Below are 20,918 nucleotides of genomic sequence, written 5' to 3'. Positions count from 1 at the left end.
TTGATTCATAAGAATTCAATAGGTAAAGGATTAGAACATGACTTGGTGGCTACAACCATTAAGGATTGATTCGCAAATAATCCTAGGATATATGTCAAAAAGAAGTGAAACATGATTTGGTGGCTAAAACCATTAAAGTTTGATTCATGGAAGCATGTCCAATATTGGTCAATGTTTTTGCAATAAAGCACATTTTGATTGAGAGAGAAATTAGTAGAGAGAGAGGAAAGAAACTCTTATTTACCTGCAGGTCCAAATACTTGTTTGAGCATCCTTGCATCCTGTGATCGATACTCCCAAGGTAAAGCCTACACTTTTATTTATGCAAGAAATGAGGTTGGTAGGGGGATTGTCAGACAGGATTTGCTAACTTGTTGACTAGGTGAATTTGGTTGCTAGACTAGGATATGGTATATTATGCTTCTGAGACTAAGCTTTCCTAAGGTGATGATTATGAGTTTTAAATATGTGATTCCCTGCTGTTTTCAAACCTCTTTCAGAGAGATTACATGTATGTTTTGCTTGAGGACAAGCAAAATGGTAAGTCTGGAGGAGTTGATAGACCATGGATTTTACCCATTTTTACTCATGGTTTATAATGTTTTAATAACTAATTACTATATTCTAGAGTCTATTTACTATATTTATAGGTTCAAGAGTGTGTTGGAAGAAAATGATGATTATGGAGAATTTTGGAGATAAAAGCATCTGAGCTGACCGTCGAGCAAGACTAGAGGTCGACATTTAGAAGAAATAATCGATCGATGTTCACATCGTAACATCGATCGACACTGAAGCGCGTATAATCATGTTTTGGTCCAAGCCGGCTTAGAACCCAAGACTTCACCAATTTACAAGATTATCCCTGACGAGTTTTAACCTAATATTTATAGCTTGCCAATATGTTAGAGGCAAAAATGTGCTTTCTTGTTTTCTTATTTTCACAGCAAAAGTTTTCTAGGATTTTAGTAGAGTTGGAGAGAAGATCTAAGGAGATTTGTGATTGGAACTCGATTATTATCTATCTATCTATCTATGCAGTTTTCTTACATTATCATTACTACTATGAATTGCTTAGCTATGTTTTAGTAGTTCTATTGTTAGGTTTAGGGTTTAAATATGTTATGAGGGATTTACCCCAACTATAGATTGCTAGTTGTGATATTCATCATTATGATTGTCATTAATGCATGCTTCTAGTTTAGCTAGCTAAAAATTGACCTAGGAGTTGTAGACTCAAGCCATCATTTGCATCTCACCTGAATCTGTCAATATTGAGTTAGGATGCTTTAGTAAGGCAAAAGCTGATCTAGGAAGTCCAATGAGCATTATTCAACCCCTGCGTAAAGCTTGACTAACGCTCATCGATCGATATTCCTTATAGAATAATCGATCAACAGTGAGACAAGCGTATCGATCGATATTCCTCTAGAATCATCGATCGACACTTCATCTGGTCAATAGACAAACCTAGAAAGCGAACGCCGATCAGTTTGTTATTAAGAGTTTGAGCTCTATAATATCATGCATACAACTATTAAACGTCTATAGAATTGTAATCCTGATTACCTCAATAGAAACTCTAAGTCTAGCTATTTCATCTAAGTACCAAAAATCCAATCAAATCAACCAAGCAACTATCTTGCTCACATCCTGCTTATTTACAGTAAACATAATCAACATAGCTTAATTACCCTCATTAGATTTATTAGGTTCTCTAGGTCCTTGTGGATTTGATCCCTAAGTACTACAGTAGAACCTCTTATTTGAGAGAATAATTCACTGTTTAGGATAATTTGAGTGAGATCACCGAGAACTTTTCAGTTAACGGTTGAGTGGCCACGGGCCTGGTAAAAGTCGCAGAAGACATTCTCATCGTAATTTGGATTTTGGGTCCATGTGTTACCCGTCGTTCAGCCTTGCTCCGATCTGGAGTTGATGGCGTAGTTATGTGCTCCATGGGTCCCTTCTTCCCCGCGATGGACGTTTTTTTTGTTTCTAGGGTTTTTCATTTTCGACTTTTGATCCGACCCAGGATCCTTTGACGGCGTCTTGGTCTTCTTTTGCGACAAGACCTTCGTCTCCTCCTTGATGATTATGTAGTTTGTGGCTTTGTGGAGCGCATCCTGGATCGTAAGCGGCTTCTCCAACGTTATCCACTTCCCGACCTTTGACTTTTACCAGAGCGTCTTTCAGAGCACGCCTATGGCCACTTTGTCGCTTATTTCGCTGACTCTAGCCATAACGGTCTTGAAACATTTTATGAAATTGCAGAGAGACTCGTCCTCTCCCTGGGATAGGCTCCAGAGGTCGATGTCGGAGGTTTATCGATTTATGAACATAGAATATTGCTTGATAAACTCCGAGGCGAGTTGGCGGAAACTTTCGATGGAATTTTGCCTAAGGCGGGAGAACCACTCGAGTGTTGCTCCTCGGAGGTTCTCGACGAAGAGGCAGCATTCGCCAGCATCTCTTTCGCTTTCTCTAAACTTGGCTCTCCCGTGCCATAGGATCGGTTGTACCGTCGTAAGGTGTCACTTTGACCTTTTCGGGATCTGAAACCCTAGTTTTGGTGATGTGAGTAGTGAATGGAGTTTTTCAAGCCTCCTCGAGCAGTAGATCGATTTCAGGTGCGGTGTTAGTAGCGTAATGGATCTGAGATTTCACCTCTCTAACTTCTGCTACCGTTTTCATGAGATGATCTCGGAGATTGCGAATCTCGGAGTTCTCGCTAGCAGATTTCTGACCTTGTCGACGTTTGCCGCGAGTGTTTCGAGTTTGTTCCTCGGCCAGTTCTTTATGTTTGTCCTAGAAGACGGCTTCTTCTTCTTCGGTTATAAGGTTGTCGAACTGGGAATCGTTCTGAGCCGCACGAATCCTTGTGCAATGTGGATGCATGTCTGCGTCTTCATCCATAGGCTCGGACTGAATGCTAGAATCCACATCAACGCGTTCGATTTCTCTTTCTTATTTATCTTTCTCGATAGGGGAAGATCTCCCGGTTTTTTCGTGTTGGCACGGGAGTGATTTCGTTGGGATTTTGTCGAGACGGTATTGGGGAATAATACTCAGGTACAGACCCTAGGCAGGACACCGGCCTCTGGGTCCCCGCTAGGAAGTACTCTGGGTCCGGTCCGAGGGACCACCCCCTTCCTCCGAGAAAAAGGAAAACTTCTGATAGAGTAAACCTTCCATATTTCTGAATATGGAAGAGTTTAACCTACTCAAACCGATGAAGTCCGACCTCAAGACAACTATATAAGGAGGGCTTAAACCCTAAAGCAACACATCGACACTTCCATGCTTAGAGATTAGAGTTAGACGGCTATAACTAGGGTTTATACACCAATCATTGTAGTTCCAGCTTCTTTACTCAATAATACATCTATTCAAGTCTATTTCACTCAAATTCATACGAAATCAATACTAAATATCAGCCTTATCCATCGTTATGTAGTACTCACAAAGATCCTACACAAAAATCCCATAATAGTTTGGCGCTATAAGGAGGGGAGTAATCTAAAGTATGTGATAATGGCGGTGGATGAGCAGAACGAGCTACCCGAAGCTACTCCAAGAGACGCAGAGCTCCAAAGGCAACTCGATGGTATACAAAGACAAGTAACCGAGCTAAACAGAGCTCGAATAGAAGTTGCAGAGAACCCCGAGCTCTCCTCAGAAGTCCAGAACTTGAAGGAGAAGCTCGATGAGCACTCCAAGCAATTGGAACAGAGCGCCGAGAAGCTCATCCAGCTTGAATCGGAGAATCTAACCCTCCAAAACGAGAACCAAGCCCTCAATACGGCAAGTAACAAGAGGCGTCGATTTCGGACTCAGATCTGACCCATGCCAACTCTGGAGACACTTAACTCCTGGACATTCACAACTCTCCCGCCTACGACATCGCAAGGAGACGCATCAACGCGTGAAAATACTAATGGTGCCCAGACCTACGACATAGAAGACAATGAATCTGAATTGGAACCTGACAAGGAAGCACTGGAGGGAGCGACAAAGACGAAATCTCCCATGGTTGCTTACCTGGAGCAGATGTTCTCCAAGAGGTTCGACGCCATGCAGTCCATGGTTGAAAGGCTCCCAGGGGTAGCTCCCCCCATCCGGAAGAGTAACCCTGATTCCTACGCCGATACTTCTTTCACGGATGAGATCACCCTGATCGAGATGCCCAGGAAGTTCTTCTTTCCCAACATAAAGGCGTATGACGGCACCAGCGATCCGGACGATCATGTCGTCTAATACAGACAAAGGATGCTCTCCGTAGCATTCTAAAAGGAATCGCGTGAAGTTACCATGTGCAAAGGATTCGGCTCAACTCTGACTGGACCCGCCTTGCAGTGGTACATCAACCTACCATCAAGGTCCATAGCCTCCTTCGCTATCCTCAGCGAAAAAGTTCATGGAACAATTTCGCTAGCAGCAGAGACTTAGAGAAAACCTCTGATGGTCTATACGAAATCTTCCAGCATCGGACGAAACCCCTGCGAAGCTACATAGCCCATTTAAATGAAAAGAAGGTGGCCATTCCCGAATGCAGCATCCCCACTGCCATCTATGCCTTCAAGAGAGGCTTACTCCCCAACAGGAACCTCTATAAGGAGCTGACCAAGTACCAGTGCAAGACCATGGAAGACGTCATGTCCCGAGCCTGGGCTAAAGTAAGACCCCAAGGCGGTCAGACCGGAACGAACCGAGCAAGACGAGAAATCCTCTCCAAGACCAGCCAGGGATTCCGGGAACAAAAACCGGGCAGATATCAGAACCGGCCGATCGAGAAGGCAGAACGGATGGCAGTGTCCACGGGGTCAGACATCTCTCACCTCTCCATCTAAAGGCCAGAGCTGATCAACATTCTGAGGAAGATGTGCCAACAGGTTAAGTGGCCTTAGAAGATGAAAGCACCCGATTCTTTCTGGAACCCTGGTCTCTGGTGCAAATTCTACCGAGACCACGGTCACAAAACGGAGGACTGTGTCGTACTAAGGATCAAGGTCAACGAATTGCTCAAGAAAGGGCACCTCAGGGAGTTCCTTTTCGAAAAGGCCAAGAACCATCTTAGCAAGGAGACAATCAGAAATCTCATTGAAGTTGCTCTTGTCTCGCCACCTCGACAGGACCGAGTGATCCATGTCATATCAGGTAGTTCGAAGATCAGCAGTGTAAGCCACGCAGCCGCGAAGAAAAGCACCTGGAACGCCAAGCATGGCCTAGAGGAAGCCAAGCCGAAACGCCCGCTCCTGGATACGGACGAGATAAGCTTCACAGCCAAGGAGCAGAAAAGGGTTCTCACCCCACATCATGACGCCCTGGTCATATCGCTAATTGTAGCGAATTGCCTGGTAAAAAGGATACTGGTAGATAATGGAAGCTCCGGCAACATCATCTTCTAGGCCGCATACAAGGATCTGGGACTGGAGAAAAACGCTCTTACTCGGAGGATAACTCCACTCATAGGATTCATCGAGGAAGTCAATCAGACTACCGGAGAGGTGACCCTCACGGTATACTCTAAAGGGATCAACATGTCAACCAAGGTTCTTGTCGTTGACTGCGATTCATCCTACAACATGATACTGGGATGGCTCTGGATTCACGACATGGAAGCCGTCCCTTCAACTCTTCACCAGATAGTGAAATTACCTACACCCTGGGACATAAGAGCAATCCGAGGGGATCAGGAGTATTCCCGCTCCTGCTACCAGACTACTTTGAAGGGAAAGACCAAAGTCTTATAGCAATTACAGAGCAAACCCTCTCCTCATCACACCGAGGAACCGGAGGTCGAAGAAATGAACGACGTGCCATTGGTCGAAGGGGACCAAACCTGACATCTCAAGGTCGGCTCCAAGCTAACCGAAGGGATAAGGAAGAGGTTAATAGATTTCCTCAGATCTAGCTTCGACTGAGGACCAGGAGAAGACGTCCTTCATGACATCCAGAGGGATCTATTGCTTCAAAGTCATGCCCTTTGGTCTAAAGAATGCGGGATCGACCTACCAACGGTTGGTGAACATGATGTTTGCGGACAAGATAGGGCGAACCATGGAGGCTACATCGATGACATGCTGGTCAAATCCCTCGAGGTTGAAGACCACATATCTCACCTGCAGCAAGCCTTCTCCACTCTCCGAAAGTACAACATGAAGCTAAGTGCTCATTCGGGGTCAGTTCCAGCAAGTTCATCGGGTACATTGTAACCCACCGGGGCATTAAAGCCAACCCAGAGCAAATCAGGACCATTCATTTGATCCCTTCCCCGAAGAACGACAACGAGGTCCAAAAGCTAACAGGAAGGATGGCAGCCCTGAGCAGGTTCATCTCCAGGCTCTCCGAAAAATCTTACGCCCTCTTTTGGACCCTTAAAAACCCAAAGAATTTTCAATGGACGAATGATTGCGAGTCCGCTCTCCATGAACTAAATGCATATCTCACCTCCTTTTCTATAAAATTGGTCCTTCACAAGCTTGAAATATCGGGATGCCTAGTGAAATGGGCTGTGGAACTAGAGGAATACTATGTAATTTTTCGACCAACCACAACTATAAAGTCACAGATCCTGACAGAATTTGTGGTTGAATTCTCCCCTACCTTGCTCCTAGCTCTGGAGCAAGAAGTACGCCTCCAAAGCGAAAGAAAGGAAGAGGGAGAATGGATCATGCATTTCGACAGGAAAAACGGCCTCAAGGACTGTGAGGTGCAACTTCAGAGTAACCAACAACGAAAACGAATATGAGGCCTTAATTGCAGGGCTAACACTCGCCCATCAAATGAAAACAAAAAACATCCAAGTCTTCGGTGACTCCCAGCTGATAATCAACCAAGCACAAGGAAAGTACCAAACAAAATACAAATATAGTACTAACAAAAATTACATTTACTTCTAACCATATTTGTAAAGTTGAGGATAAGCCAGTTTTCTTTTATAATTTTCTGATCAACTATCTAACGGTAAATGAGTATGGATAGTACATAAAATTTATTCGTGTGTTATGATAGTCCGAGGCGTAGTGCGGGTTTTTAACTTGGATAAAAGTGGGTCAAGTTATTTTGTATAGTTGACCCGAAATGCAATTAAACGCACACAGTAAAGTTGCACTTGCAGGTTTGTTTATAAATTGGGATTAGGGAGTAATCAGTTACATGAAAATCTTTCACTCGATTTCGCATCTCTATCCTTGTCCAATCTCTCTTGGATCAAGGTTGAGAACAATCGTGAGATATGGTTGAGACGAGACGTAGCTCTTCCGCTTCCAAGCGTTTCTGCTCTTCCTCTTCATCCCCTGAACCGTCTTCTTCATCTCCACGCCCTTCCAAGCGATCTAAGGTCAAGATCGATGCGGCTCTGGAACCTGTGCGTTGCTTAGCTGATTTTGTTTTCTTCTTCTTTTGTTTTGTTTTGTTTCGAATCTGATAATTGGACAACCCAGGCGGCGGGGTCTACTTCGGCGGCAAGCGAGGAGAATCAAGGACCGGTTTCGGATCCTGGAGAGCCGGATCTTGGTTCCTCTGATCCGCTTGCGGAGAAAACTGTTGCCACTGATGTGCCGGTGATGGAGAATTCTCCTGAAGACGACGAAGTCTTGGCGACACCTACACTCGCAGGTGAGAGGTCGAAGGCGGGGAAGAAGCGGGCTAACGCTCCATGGGCGAAGCTACTTTCTCAGTATCCTCAGGTGAGTCTAGTTGCATCGTTATCTGTTTTATGTATACATGTCTGAGGGTTTTAGCAGTGTGCAATTCGCTTAGTCTTGTAAGGAAATGTCTTGTCTTATTCCGACAGTAGTATATTGTGCCTGTTCTTAGCAACCAGGACTCTGTTTTTCTATAGTTTTGAGTTTGAAAGTTTATTACATTTCACTTTATCTTTTTTAACTGTCCTGACTCCTGAAGTGTTTCTCTGCAATTTCAGAACCCTCACCGTATCATGAGGGGCCCTGTCTTCACTGTTGGACGCCTGGGTTGTAATTTATCTATCAAAGACCATTCCATGCCCAGCACCCTGTGTGAACTGAAGCAGGCTAAGGTAAAGGACATCTTCTTGGCATTTTTTTTTGGCTCAAAGAACAAAGGACGTTTGCTTACTTCATTATACTTGTGCAGCACGGAGCTCCATCCGTTGCCTCCCTAGAGATAACAGGGAATGGATTTCTCGTTCAGGTGAATGGCAAGTGTTACCAGAAAAGTTCTTGTGTTCATCTCCGTGGTGGTGACGAGGTGATCTTCAGCGTTTCTGGGAGACATGCTTACGTATCCTTTTTGGAAATTAATCGATTCCCTTATGTTATATATATTATAATGTTCTGGCCATTTGTTTTCACTTGCTTTCTACGAACTTTCCTTAACTGTTGTGTAGATATTTCAACCTCTCAAAGATGAAAATCTAGCTGCTCCTGACAAAGCTTCTTCAGTGAATTTATGTGAAGCTCGAGGTGCCCCTCATCTTGAGACAAGAGCAGGAGACTCCTCAGCTGGTGATGGGGCCTCTATATTGGCATCTCTTTCAAAGTACCGTAACTTACGTCTTCTACCACCAATTGCTAAATCTGCCAAAAGGCAGAAAAATCCGGAGGTTCCTGTGATACCTTCCAGCTGCAATGATTGCATTTCAGATACTGACATGAACGATGCTGATAGTGACAATGATGATGCTGCTATTACTTCTGTGGAGAAAGCTGCTGCTTCAACCTCTGACACTGCCAGTGAGGATCTTAATGCCGATGGCAGTGGATTGGATCCTTTTCAAGAAGACGATGGTGGAAACACTCCTGCTTCTGGTTATGAAGTTAGATCAGTCTTGGATATAAGGGGCATCTCTAAGTTGCTGGATGAACGGAGGGAAGTGAGAGAATCCCTTAGAGACTCTGACATTTCATCTACTATATCGACTAGACGCCAAGAGTTTAAGGATAGTCTGCGAGGAGGAGTACTCAAGGCTCAAGACATAGAGGTTTCTTTGGAAAAGTTCCCATATTTTCTGAGGTCTGGCTGCTATATATTATCTTAGATTTCTACCTTACATCTGGGTTTGATGGTTTGATAATTAATTGCTAAAAGAAATTTTGAATTCTCACAGTGCTACAACGAAGGATGTTTTGATAGCATCAATGTATGTCCATATGAATGGTGGAAGCAAGTTCGCAAAGTATGCATCAGACTTGCCTACAACGTGTCCCCGTATCTTGCTCTCTGGACCAGCAGGTAGGATGTTTCACTATAATTTTGCTGTGTCCATTTCTGTAGCCAAGTTTACCTTAGTATATATGAGGACTGATTATCCTACTTTCTAACCAAGTTTTACCATATGAAATATATTTAGGCTCTGATATATATCAGGAAATGTTGGCAAAGGCGCTTGCAAAAAATTTGGGGGCCAAAGTGATGATCGTTGACTCACTATTGTTACCTGGGGTGATCTTCTTTTCCCCCCTTAATTTATCTTTTCTGCTAGCATTTCAATGTTGTTCTATTTATTAAAACAATTTATTTTTATCTCGAGCAAGTGGGTATTAAGCTTAATGCTATAGCTGTCAGTGTCCAAGCTCTTTTATAATTAGTAGGTTTGGTCGGTTGATTTTTTACTGTTTCAATGGCTTCAGGGATCACCAGCCAGGGAAGCTGAATCTTCTAAAGAAAGTCCTAGGCGTGAGAGGCTCTCTACACTTGCAAAACGAGCTGTTCAGGATGCACAAGCATTGCAGCATAAGAAATCAACTTCAAGTGTTGACGCTGATATAACAGGTGGATCAACATTAAGTTCTCAGGCTTTGCCAAAGCAAGAAGTGTCAACAGCAACTTCGAAAAGTTACACCTTTAAAGCAGGTATGATAGTTTCAGTGATTTGATTGTTCACTTTCTTTGCTGTACTGAACAAGTACTTTTATCATTTTTAGGTGACAGAGTAAAGTTTCTAGGTCCGCCATCTTCTGCGGTTTCTTCTCTTCAAGGCTCACCACTTAGGTATTGCTATTCTTTAAGTTTTTATATCTGCTGTATTCAAAATTCAGCTCTAACACTTCTCCTACTATTTGCTTATAGGGGACCGACCATTGGTTTCCGTGGAAAAGTAGTCCTTGCATTTGAAGACAACTGTTCATCAAAAATTGGGATTAGATTCGATAGACCTGTGCCAGATGGCAATGATCTTGGTGGCCTCTGCGAAGAAGACCACGGTTTCTTTTGTGCTGGTAATTGGCGGGTTTTTTTAACTTTGGCTCAGTTAAAATATACTCCATTATTTTACTAATATCGTTCTGTGTGTGCAGCTAGCTCACTTCGGTTAGATGGTTCTTCTGGTGATGATGCTGACAGACTTGCCGTTAATGAAATCTTTGAGGTACAATTTACTCTATAAGTAACGGGAGAGTACTATTTAATTAGTCCTTTTAGGTATATGATTGTTTACTCGTACCATAGGTCGCACTTAGTGAGGGTGAAGGAGGGTCACTAATATTGTTCCTGAAAGATATTGAGAAATCGCTGGTGGGAAATAGTGACGTATATGCAACCTTGAAGAGCAAGCTCGAGAATTTACCGGAAAATATTGTTGTCATGGCCTCACAAACCCAGTTGGACAGCCGAAAAGAGAAAGTAGGAAACGTGTTTAATCTTATCTGTTTCTCTTGTGGTTCATATAGGCCATTTAAACTGTCTTTATTTGTATAGTTGATTGGAGTTTTGATGGTTCTTTTTCAGTCCCATCCTGGAGGTTTCTTGTTTACTAAGTTCGGCGGCAACCAGACGGCGTTACTAGATCTTGCATTTCCGGTATGATGACCTAACTTATCTTTGATTATTTTCCACTTTTGAAATTGCAGTTCATTTTTTTTGAGATGTTGAAAGTGATTTTTTCGTATCATCTGCAGGATATTGGTAAACTGCACGAAAAGAGCAAGGAAGCATCTAAATCAGTGAAACAAATAACTCGCCTGTTCCCTAACAAAGTCGCCATCCAGTTACCTCAGGTCGAAACCTTCATTCATTTCTTCTTGTATGGGTACATTTTTTTTTATTTTCTTAATTTCACTTTCTTATGCTCGTAAGACATAGTAGGATGAAGCTTTGCTCTTGGACTGGAAGGAGAAACTGGACCGTGATACAGAGCTTTTGAAGGTTCAGGGTAATATAACCAGTATCCTTGGAGTGAGCACCTTATCAAGTCCTTGAGCTATCTAAAACGTTCCTGTTTTCTCTTTTCTTTGGCTTATGTCTTTGTTAATATATATATGCCTACAGATCCTCACCAAAAACCGCCTGGACTGCCCTGACCTTGAAACCTTGTGCATCAAAGATCAAAGTCTTCTTCCTGAAAGTGGGCTTCTTTCACTTGTATTATTTTATTGTGTTCTTTCTGCTTTGATGTGCCGTTTGGGTGACTAACCAATTATTGTATATTTTCTAGGTGTTGAGAAAGTGGTTGGCTGGGCTTTTAGCCACCATCTTATGAACTGTTCCGAACCTACAATCAAAGACAACAAGCTTGTTATCTCAGCAGAAAGGTAAGCTTTCTTATATATTCTAAAATATTGTAAGCTAAAACACAGCGTAAATTTGAAAATAGCACTTTGGCATATGTTGTAGCATTACATATGGCCTGCAGATGTTACATGGGGTTCAGAACGAAAACAAGAGTCTAAAGAAATCCCTCAAGGTAAATATATTCTTAACTTTATATCTTTCTTTCTTAGTTATTTGGTAAGTTTCGGATCTTAGAGTTGCTTTGCTATGCTGTTTCAGGATGTTGTTACCGAGAACGAATTTGAGAAAAAACTCCTATCAGATGTGATTCCCCCCAGCGATATAGGTGTTTCGTTTGATGATATTGGGGCTCTAGAGAATGTGAAAGACACATTGAAAGAGTTGGTGATGCTTCCTCTTCAAAGACCCGAATTGTTTGGCAAAGGCCAGCTAACGAAGGTACCTTCCTTCGCTCACATGTTTGTTTCTCTCTCTTTACTGGACATCAAATATGTAGATTGCGTTTTATTGCAGCCTACAAAAGGTATTCTGTTGTTTGGACCTCCTGGTACGGGGAAGACGATGCTGGCAAAGGCAGTAGCAACTGAGGCTGGCGCAAACTTCATCAATATCTCAATGTCCAGCATTACTTCAAAGGTTTTCTTCCCACAACGATCTGAATATTTGTCTATGTTTTCTTTTTAAAAGATTGCATTTTGACCATCTAATATGAATGATTTGCAGTGGTTTGGTGAGGGAGAGAAGTATGTCAAAGCTGTATTCTCATTAGCGAGCAAGATCGCGCCAAGTGTCATTTTTGTTGATGAGGTATGTATGTGAACTATGATGAGATTAGAAAGCGTTCTCTGTTTTTCCTCTCCTTTGAATCGAATCTTTTATGCACTTTCTCGATCTGATGATTGCTGAACAAAATATTATATAGGTTGACAGCATGTTGGGAAGACGTGAGAATCCAGGGGAACATGAAGCTATGCGTAAGATGAAGAACGAATTCATGGTAAACTGGGACGGTTTAAGAACAAAGGATAGAGAACGAGTTCTGGTTCTCGCTGCTACCAACAGACCATTTGACCTGGACGAAGCAGTTATCAGACGACTTCCGCGGAGGTAAACCAACCAAACCAACCATCATTAATTAGTCTATACATTCTCTCTTAATGAACAATATTCCTCATGATGTAACTATTGCTGAGTCTCCGATGCATGCTTCTGTGCAGATTGATGGTTAATCTTCCAGACGCGACGAACAGATCAAAGATCTTGAGCGTTATTCTATCTAAAGAAGAAATGGCACCAGACGTTGATTTAGAAGCGATTGCAAATATGACAGATGGGTACTCAGGAAGTGACTTAAAGGTCTCTACTTTGTTCCTCTCTCCTTCAGACTCAATCTCCTTGCTCGCTCTGTAAAAAAGCTTACTTACATTCTCTCATTTGGTTGCAGAACCTTTGTGTAACTGCGGCACATCTTCCAATTCGAGAAATACTGGAGAAAGAAAAGAAGGTTTGGGTTTCCAACTTAGTGCATTTACTTACAGAACTCTCATCCTTGTCTTATATGCTGACTGCTGAGTGTTGTCTTGGTTGCAGGAAAAAACTGTAGCTGAGGCTGAAAACCGTCCAAAGCCTCCATTGTATAGCTGCACAGACATTCGTCCACTGACGATGAATGATTTCAAGGCTGCCCATGAACAGGTAGTTTGTTAAAAACCTCTTCTTTTTTATTTTGAGGTGTTTATATAAAATATAAAAAAAATGTGTCTTTTTTTTGTGCACTTTTTTTTTTTTTGTGCACTAAAAAAAAAAAAAAATGTGTCTAAATGATGTCAAATACATGTATATATAGGTATGTGCGAGTGTGTCTACTGACTCATCAAACATGAACGAGCTTCAGCAATGGAACGAGCTGTATGGAGAAGGAGGATCAAGGAAGAAGACTTCCTTGAGCTACTTCATGTAGTAGAAGAGATATTTGTTCGTTTTTTAAGATTTGTGTGTACAGAGAGAGAGAAGATTGTGTGTGTGTGTGTGTTGTTCGGTTTATTGTCTAATTCAGTTTCCTTTCTCTTAACATAAGAAGAAAAAATAACATTCGCTGTAAAATAATCTTATACATGCGCATGTATATTTATAGAGAGAAGTTCGGATCTTTTTTTGAAAGTTAAGGACATGACTCAAAACCCTGATCGTGCGCGGCTTGATGATGATTTTATCTGTTGGCCTAAAAAGCGATTATTTTTGTGAGGTCTGGATTAATGCCTGAACGTGTATCATGGTGGATATCTAAGAAATCTCGTAACAAAAACACAAGCCTTGTACGTCGCATTGGGGGACCAAGAGTCAACATCTTTACTTTCAATCTTCCTCTTTGATAGAACAAAGTAATATCATCAGAGAGAGAGAGAGACGCTTTGCTAACTGCTATTGAACCCCCATCCTTGTGTAAGAATGGGCTGAGGCTGACAAACTAAACAAAATTAAAAACGCAAATCGCGTCCACGCCGCAAATCCCAAACGCTAAGACACTTAATTTGCCAAACGCTTCGATTTTGGCGGCAAAATACAGACCTAGGGCTTTCACTCTCTCTCTCAGCTTAGGGTGTGTTGGTTTTGAAGAGGGTTTAATCGATTGTAATCTAGGGTTTTAAAAATGCAAGGAGATTCGTCTCCGTTGATAAGACCCATCAACAGAGCCGTCGTTCACCGAATCTGCTCCGGGCAAGTCATCTTGGACCTCTCCTCCGCCATCAAGGAGCTTGTGGAGAACAGTCTCGACGCCCGAGCCACCAGCATAGAAATCAACCTCCGTGACTACGGCGAAGACTACTTCCAAGTCATCGACAACGGCTGCGGCATTTCCCCATCCAATTTCAAGGTTACAATCGAATTGCTGAAATTGAAACCCTATGTATACTCAGTTTCCTGATTCTTCGTGCCTCAGGTTCTCGCGCTTAAGCACCATACTTCGAAGTTGGAGGATTTCACAGATCTTCAGAGTCTGACTACGTTTGGTTTCAGAGGAGAAGCTCTGAGCTCTCTATGTGCCTTGGGGAATCTCACGGTGGAGACGAGAACAAAGAAGGAGCAAGTTGCTACGCTCTTGACCTTTGATCATTCCGGTTTGTTGGTTGCTGAGAAGAAGACTGCGCGCCAAATTGGTACCACTGTCACTGTGAGGAAGTTGTTCTCTAATTTGCCTGTTCGAAGCAAAGAGTTTAAACGCAATATACGCAAAGAGTATGGGAAGCTTGTTTCTTTATTGAATGTGAGTTTCATTACTTTGATATATGAGTTAACCACTTGTTGTTTGGCTTATTAGACCTGTTATAGTTGATATTTGTGTTTATCTTCTCTCTTTAATGTGGATGATTACTCAATTTTAATTGCATGATTCTTGTAACCACACAAGTTTCCAGGATGCTGTGAAGTAGATTTTACTATGTAGCCTTTTGAAGCTCAGTTTCTTATCCTAGATTCAGCTTTTCTTTTGCTGATTATTAGTTAGGTAGTTTTAATGTTTTTGAACTCTCGTGCTTATTTTAAAACTAACTAATGCTGATTACACATTAGAATCAGCTTTTCTTTTGCTGATTACGTATTTACTTCTGCTGACTCTCTTCTTCAGCGATGACCATTGACTTCTTCAATAATTTTGCTTTGTGCAGGCATATGCACTTATTGGGAAAGGAGTGCGGTTTGTCTGCTCTAACACGACTGAGAAAACCCCTAAGTCTGTTGTTCTGAGCACACAAGGGAAGGGTTCACTTAAAGATAATATCATTACGGTATTTGGCATGAGCACCTTTACAAGTCTACAGCCTGTAAGTATATGTATATCAGATGACTGTAGAGTCGAAGGGTTTCTTTCCAAGCCTGGACAAGGTACTGGACGCAACTTGGCAGATCGACAGTATTTCTTTATAAATGGTCGACCTGTAGATATGCCGAAAGTCAGCAAGTTGGTGAATGAGCTTTACAAAGATACAAGTTCTCGGAAATACCCAGTTGCCATTCTTGATTTTGTTTTACCTGGTGGGGCATGTGATTTGAATGTCACGCCCGATAAAAGAAAGGTCTTCTTTTCCGACGAGACTTCTGTTATGGCTTCTCTGAAGGAAGGTCTGAACGAGATATATTCCTCTAGTAATGCGTCTTATACAGTTAATAGGCTCGAGGATAATTCCGTGAGACCAGATAAGGCTGGAGTTTCATCTCTTCAGGAGAAATCAAATCTCCTTTCAAAAGGGATCGTGATGGATGTCAGTTCTAAAACCAGAGATGGGAAAGCTATTGAAAAGGAAATATCTTCCTCGAGGGAGGCTGAGCTGGATAATAGTTCAACACTGAAGGTTTTCAAATTTGATATTAAGACACGTGGGACTAAGCAAGGGAAAGGTTCTTTATCAGTCCATGATGAGTCCCTATCTGTAACTCACCTTAACAAGACAGATAGCAAAGGTTTGCCTGGCGTCAATGTGATTGAGAAAGTTACGGATGGAAGTAAAGACTTAAACAATCGCACTAGCTTTGCACAGTCAACTCTGAATACTTTTGTTACTGTGGGAAAAAGAAAACATGAAAGCATATGCACCCTCCTCTCTGAAACACCTGTCCTAAGAAACCCCCATCCTGGTTGTCGTGTGGAGAAAGGCAAATTTGAAGTCCGTGCTTTGTCTGCAAGATGTACGATGGAAGGTGATCAAGTTGGTGGTATGGCCGTCTCGAAGCAAGATGTGACGCCAAATGAGGTGGACTCTGAAATAGCAAATTTGACATCTCCTACAACCCATACTGACAATGTAGAAAGACACAAAAGAGTAAGTACGCTTTTGTAGTAAAATATATGTCTTAGTATGTTGCTGATTATTTATGCTACTCTTACCATTATTTCATCAACAGGAGCACGAGAAACCATTATGTTTTGAAGAACCAACACGCACCGAGGGAGATACGGAAAGGATTTTGGAGAACGATCCACATTGCAGTCAGCCACTGCGACCTGTTGCCACAGTGCTGGGCTCCTCAGCTCATTCAGCCGGTCCAAAAATGTTTTCAACATTAAAATTTAGTTTCCAAAACCTAAGGAAGAGGAGGTTAGAAAGGCTGTCAAGATTACAGTCCACAGGTTACGTATCTAAAAGTTTGAACACGCCACGGCCTAAAAAGTAAGATTTATTTGCTTCTTCTTTTGTTTGCCTGACTGCAGTCAGGGGACTATGATGGTTTTAAATGGTAAGTTACAGGTGCTTTGCCGCTGCAACATTAGAGTTATCTCAACCAGATGATGAGGAGCGAAAAGTAAGAGCTTTAGCTGCAGCTACTTCCGAGCTGGAAAGGCTTTTCCGAAAAGAAGATTTCAGAAAAATGCAGGTTTCTATCTTATTTGTTGGAAATATATTATTAAATGGTTGATGAGCTTTCGCCTAGTCAATATTTCAAAACAATTCTGTGTTTTTAATTTATCTCGTTCTGCTCTATCCTAGCTTCTGTGGAGAAAGATTTATCTGTTTGCGCTGTGTGATAGGTACTCGGACAATTCAATCTTGGTTTTATCATTGCGAAATTGGATCGAGATCTGTTCATTGTGGATCAGGTGAGTCTTCTTATATGCATGCTTTCAGTCCCTTTTCCTCCTTCGGTTGGTTTGTTTTGTTTTTTGGTTGAGCTATGGAAAATGGAAGCTTTCGTTTCAGAATTTGGTCCTATGTGCCTGGATGGACAAAAGACTTTTGATTGTTTTTTTTTTATGGGCAGCATGCTGCCGATGAGAAATTCAACTTCGAACACTTAGCAAGATCAACTGTCATGAACCAGCAGCCCTTACTCCAGTGAGTTGCTTTGTGATCTCAGTTTAGATGATTGATTCCATTTCAGTGCTTTCACCTTCACATGTTGCTGAGAGATAGTTGAATCAGTTGCTGTATCTCTGCCCCTACTATTCTTGTGACTCATATCTATTCACTTTTTTCTCCAAAACCAGGCCTTTGACTTTGGAGCTCTCTGCAGAAGAAGAAGTTACAATATTAATGCACATGGATGTAATCAGGTGAAAGATCACAGCGTTATTTACCTTGCAAAATGTTCTTTTATTTTCAACATGGGTTTAGAGATTTAATAATTCTCCAACTACACTACTTTCTAGGGAGAACGGGTTTCTTCTTGATGAGAATCCGAGTGCTCCTCCAGGACGACACTTCAGACTGAGAGCGGTTCCTTATAGCAAGAAAATCACTTTCGGGGTCGAAGGTACCTTCTTTTTGTCTTACTTCTGTTGTTGCATCACATGTTCTTCTTGTTTACATATTATATTGCATTGGGCAGATCTTAAAGACCTAATATCAACTCTTGGAGATAACCACGGAGAATGTTCGGTTATAAGTAGTTACAGAACCAGCAAAACAGATTCGGTTTGTCCATCAAGAGTCCGTGCAATGCTAGCATCAAGAGCATGCAGATCGTCTGTGATGATCGGAGATCCACTCAGAAAAAACGAAATGCAGAAGGTAAACCAATCCCCCCCTTCTTCTTTAATAGCCTGATGATTGAATCAGTCTCTACACAGAAGTGGACCTTCACCATTCTTCTACATATGTTAGATGTCTCAAACTCATAGTTTTCAGAAACTGGTTTTACTTTCCGGACATCTTATAATAAAAATCCAATGCTTTTTTTGGTCTTTTGTGCAGATAGTAGAACACTTGGCAGATCTGGAATCTCCTTGGAACTGTCCGCACGGACGACCAACGATGCGTCATCTTGTCGATTTAACAAGTTTGCTCACATTACCTGACAACAACAACAATGATGATGATGATGATGATGGTGCAGACATTTCATTGTCATGAGTCTTGGCCAGTCATAACAAGTCAATTATTAACTACAGTTGGTCAATGTAAAATGTTATTGTAGTATATTAATATCTTGGTCGGGGGTCAGAAGAGGTCAATTTACTTTCTACAGTTAAGCTAGCTATGTATGACTTTGTAATTTTCAAAATCAAGTTATACAATACCATAAACTCCTCCATTCACTCGTAAAAAAGAAAGATGATTCTGCAAATCAAATCAATTCAAATAAATTTAATTTATTATAAGATGTCCGGAAAGTAAAATCAGTTCAAATAAGTTTGAATAATCTTCGGTTTGATTTGAAGATAACCGGAAATTTTGATAAAGTAGGTCGGTGTGCTTCAGAATTTAGCCTGCTTAAACCCTAAATTGAAACCGTACATCCTAACCGTTAAAATATTTGAAAAGCCTTAGTCTTTTTAATATTTAACCGTTGATTCGTAGGGACGCACGTAATGTTATGTAGACTAGCTCGTACAGGATAATAACTTCCAGCACTATAACACAATGTAGGTGGGGTACTTAAGAGAGAGTCCTCCTCCTCTGCCGATCAAAAATCTAATCTTTGCGTCACCGTTTCACTTCTTCTCTCGTTCTCTAGGGTTCTTCTTCTTCTTCTACAAGCTTCATCCACTAAACATGAGGTAAAGAGTTCAATGATTATTATCATCTCTTGGATCTCTGCCTCACTCTTCTATCTGATGAATCCTCCGCTGTGTTTTTTTTCCTCAAGTTTACATTTTTCTTCATGGGTTTGTCTTGTTTCTCTATATTATCGATGGATTTAAAAGCTACGGAGAAATAGAGAATAAAATTAGGGTTTTTTTAAAAAAATTAGGGTTTAGGGTTTATTGTGTTGGGTCCGGAAGCTCTCTTTTACATTAATTGTATATGAATATTTTTGGCTTCAGTCTCTTCTTGCTTAAGCCTGAATCTTAGATCTGTTGAATTTAGGGTTTAATGAAGTTTCAGTTTAGGGTATAGAATCAAATGACAGTCACTTACCTGTGTTGGTGTCTTTGATGTGTATATATGTTTGGTTGATTGTTTTTTTTAATGTATTATTACAGTCGTCATCCCGAAGTGAAGTGGGCAGAGACCACTGACAAGATATTCCTCACCGTAGTGTTAGCTGATTCCAAGGAGACTAAAGTTAATCTCCTCCCAGAAGGAGTCTTTGATTTCTCTGCAAAAGCTGGTCCTGAAAACCACGCTTATGAGCTTAAACTCGAGCTTCACGATAAAGTCAACGTGGATGTGAGATTCGTACACTAACCTGATTGCATACTTTCGTTTGTTGCATGTAAGGCTCTAAAACCTTTTCTTCTTGTTTCAGGAAAGCAAAATCAACATTGGAGTGAGAAGCATATTCTGCATAATAGAGAAGGCAGAGCCGGAAAGGTGGAACAAGCTAATCCGTGGAGGGAAGGCGCCACACTATGTCAAGATTGATTGGGACAAGTGGGTAGATGAGGACGATGAAGGCAGTGCTGGTTAGCATTCTTCTTAATGATTCCATGTGTACGCTCTTTGCACTTTATATTAACATCTGGAGGTGTTTTGGTTTAGGTGCTGGAGATATGGATATGGGAGGAATGGGTGGAATGGATTTTTCGGTTTGTCTCTAGCTTTTGATGTTCTTTTATCTTATATATATATCTAGCTTTGAGAATTGACTTCATGGTTGATTCTTGCTTCTTGCAGAGCTTGGCCGGAATGGGTGGAATGGGCGGTATGCCCGGTATGGGTGGAATGGGCGGTATGCCCGGTATGGGTGGAATGGGTGGAATGCCCGGACTTGAAGGACTTGGTGGCATGGGTGGAATGCCCGGACTTGAAGGACTTGGTGGCATGGGTGGACTTGGCGGCATGGGAGGTATGGGAGGAATGGAAGAGTTTGAAGACAGTGATGATGAAGGTAAGGGTTTCCAAAGATCTTGTTAGTTTTTGTTTGGTAACATCTTCTTAATGAACTGAGAGTGAATGACTGTTATTTCAAGTACCATGTTATAGCATTTGAGATGTGATGTTAAATAGTCTTTCAAAACATTTTGTCAGAGTTTTATGCTTCTTTGTTGTGTCATTAATTGTAATGAAATGTGTTGTTGCAGAAGAAACCGCAAAACCAGGAGACAAGAAAGATGAAGCCGTCAAGGAGGAAGCGAAACCAGTAGATGTTAAGTGAAGAGAACACTGTTTCTTCCAGAGATGATTGCTTTCAAGTTTGTTAGCTAAAGGTTTACTATTAGCTTCTTAAGTTTATGATCAAACCCTCTGATTTACTTCCTCCTTTTAAAATGTTGTTACTCTTGTTTTGCTTTTATGGATTTGGTTACAGTTTTTAAGTATCTCTTCATTTTTGGCATTGCCAAATCCTTTGACATTGAGTTTACTATGAAGCTTTTTTCTATGTCACTTGCGGAGACCATCAAAACATAAGCGGACGTATACAAAACAGCCCGAAATATTCATCAGTTAGATCCGCAGCACGTTAAATAATTGCAAGTCTGACTCTCATTTTGCTTTTTTGTGTCTATTGTCGTGCGATTGATTGGTTGTAAGTCGCAATTTAGGCAG

The 20,918-nt window shown here is 41.5% G+C and overlaps 4 protein-coding genes across 9 annotated transcripts; all 4 read left to right on the top strand.

The window, feature by feature from the left end:
• Positions 1–4,910: 4,910 nt before the first annotated feature.
• Positions 4,911–5,753, top strand: LOC103868284. Its single transcript, XM_009146387.1, has 2 exons — positions 4,911–5,357; positions 5,409–5,753. Exons 1-2 carry the CDS (start codon positions 4,911–4,913, stop codon positions 5,751–5,753), a joined length of 792 nt encoding a protein of 263 aa, XP_009144635.1.
• Positions 5,754–6,886: 1,133 nt separating this feature from the next.
• Positions 6,887–13,658, top strand: LOC103868207. 4 transcript variants are annotated; one of them, XM_009146312.3, is made up of 26 exons: positions 7,050–7,342; positions 7,446–7,691; positions 7,928–8,041; positions 8,119–8,265; positions 8,372–8,997; positions 9,092–9,216; positions 9,335–9,426; positions 9,615–9,837; positions 9,909–9,975; positions 10,054–10,202; positions 10,281–10,351; positions 10,432–10,605; positions 10,711–10,782; positions 10,881–10,979; positions 11,068–11,157; positions 11,251–11,326; positions 11,417–11,513; positions 11,596–11,665; positions 11,752–11,931; positions 12,007–12,129; positions 12,217–12,300; positions 12,416–12,600; positions 12,711–12,849; positions 12,938–12,997; positions 13,084–13,188; positions 13,340–13,658. In XM_009146312.3, exons 1-26 carry the CDS (start codon positions 7,238–7,240, stop codon positions 13,451–13,453), a joined length of 3,633 nt encoding a protein of 1,210 aa, XP_009144560.1. In that variant the 5' UTR covers positions 7,050–7,237; the 3' UTR covers positions 13,454–13,658. The 4 variants fall into 4 exon arrangements, 3 of the variants coding, with proteins under 3 accessions (XP_009144560.1, XP_009144559.1, XP_033139975.1); XM_009146311.3 differs by having other exon boundaries at positions 7,052–7,369; XM_033284084.1 differs by lacking the exon at positions 7,050–7,342 and adding an exon at positions 7,388–7,406 and having other exon boundaries at positions 7,476–7,691.
• A 282-nt stretch (positions 13,659–13,940) lies between these two features.
• LOC103868208 (DNA mismatch repair protein PMS1) lies at positions 13,941–18,526 on the top strand. 2 transcript variants are annotated; one of them, XM_009146313.3, is made up of 11 exons: positions 13,941–14,368; positions 14,435–14,758; positions 15,159–16,310; positions 16,393–16,658; positions 16,731–16,863; positions 17,018–17,086; positions 17,248–17,321; positions 17,474–17,539; positions 17,636–17,739; positions 17,815–17,996; positions 18,180–18,526. In XM_009146313.3, exons 1-11 carry the CDS (start codon positions 14,144–14,146, stop codon positions 18,336–18,338), a joined length of 2,754 nt encoding a protein of 917 aa, XP_009144561.1. In that variant the 5' UTR covers positions 13,941–14,143; the 3' UTR covers positions 18,339–18,526. The 2 variants fall into 2 exon arrangements, with proteins under 2 accessions (XP_009144561.1, XP_009144562.1); XM_009146314.3 differs by having other exon boundaries at positions 13,942–14,368; positions 16,737–16,863.
• Positions 18,527–18,804: 278 nt separating this feature from the next.
• LOC103868209 (co-chaperone protein p23-1) lies at positions 18,805–20,756 on the top strand. Of its 2 annotated transcripts, XM_033284088.1 has the most exons (7): positions 18,805–18,985; positions 19,412–19,598; positions 19,678–19,834; positions 19,911–19,957; positions 20,046–20,102; positions 20,166–20,259; positions 20,453–20,756. In XM_033284088.1, exons 1-7 carry the CDS (start codon positions 18,981–18,983, stop codon positions 20,524–20,526), a joined length of 621 nt encoding a protein of 206 aa, XP_033139979.1. In that variant the 5' UTR covers positions 18,805–18,980; the 3' UTR covers positions 20,527–20,756. The 2 variants fall into 2 exon arrangements, with proteins under 2 accessions (XP_033139979.1, XP_009144563.2); XM_009146315.3 differs by having other exon boundaries at positions 20,046–20,259.
• Positions 20,757–20,918: the final 162 nt, after the last annotated feature.

Source organism: Brassica rapa, chromosome A02 (assembly GCF_000309985.2).
Source record: "Brassica rapa cultivar Chiifu-401-42 chromosome A02, CAAS_Brap_v3.01, whole genome shotgun sequence".
In the NCBI taxonomy this organism is placed as follows: Eukaryota; Viridiplantae; Streptophyta; class Magnoliopsida; order Brassicales; family Brassicaceae; genus Brassica; species Brassica rapa.
The sequence above is the reverse complement of the archived record's forward strand: the minus strand, read 5'-3'. Positions and strand labels throughout refer to the sequence as shown.

What these genes read in the sequence shown, in the direction of transcription:
- LOC103868208 (XM_009146313.3), top strand. Translation starts at nt 14,144, where the DNA reads ATGCAAGGAGATTCGTCTCCGTTGATAAGACCCATCAACAGAGCCGTC. An exon ending in TTTCCCCATCCAATTTCAAG is followed by an intron (nt 14,369 to 14,434) that starts GTTACAATCGAA and finishes TTCGTGCCTCAG; the next exon opens with GTTCTCGCGCTTAAGCACCA. An exon ending in AATCACTTTCGGGGTCGAAG is followed by an intron (nt 17,740 to 17,814) that starts GTACCTTCTTTT and finishes TGCATTGGGCAG; the next exon opens with ATCTTAAAGACCTAATATCA.
- LOC103868207 (XM_009146311.3), top strand. Translation starts at nt 7,238, where the DNA reads ATGGTTGAGACGAGACGTAGCTCTTCCGCTTCCAAGCGTTTCTGCTCT. An exon ending in GCAAAGGCCAGCTAACGAAG is followed by an intron (nt 11,932 to 12,006) that starts GTACCTTCCTTC and finishes GTTTTATTGCAG; the next exon opens with CCTACAAAAGGTATTCTGTT. An exon ending in TACTGGAGAAAGAAAAGAAG is followed by an intron (nt 12,998 to 13,083) that starts GTTTGGGTTTCC and finishes TCTTGGTTGCAG; the next exon opens with GAAAAAACTGTAGCTGAGGC.
- LOC103868284 (XM_009146387.1), top strand. Translation starts at nt 4,911, where the DNA reads ATGAAAGCACCCGATTCTTTCTGGAACCCTGGTCTCTGGTGCAAATTC. An exon ending in TAATTGTAGCGAATTGCCTG is followed by an intron (nt 5,358 to 5,408) that starts GTAAAAAGGATA and finishes ATCATCTTCTAG; the next exon opens with GCCGCATACAAGGATCTGGG.
- LOC103868209 (XM_009146315.3), top strand. An exon ending in GGACGATGAAGGCAGTGCTG is followed by an intron (nt 19,835 to 19,910) that starts GTTAGCATTCTT and finishes GTTTTGGTTTAG; the next exon opens with GTGCTGGAGATATGGATATG. An exon ending in TGGGTGGAATGGATTTTTCG is followed by an intron (nt 19,958 to 20,045) that starts GTTTGTCTCTAG and finishes TGCTTCTTGCAG; the next exon opens with AGCTTGGCCGGAATGGGTGG.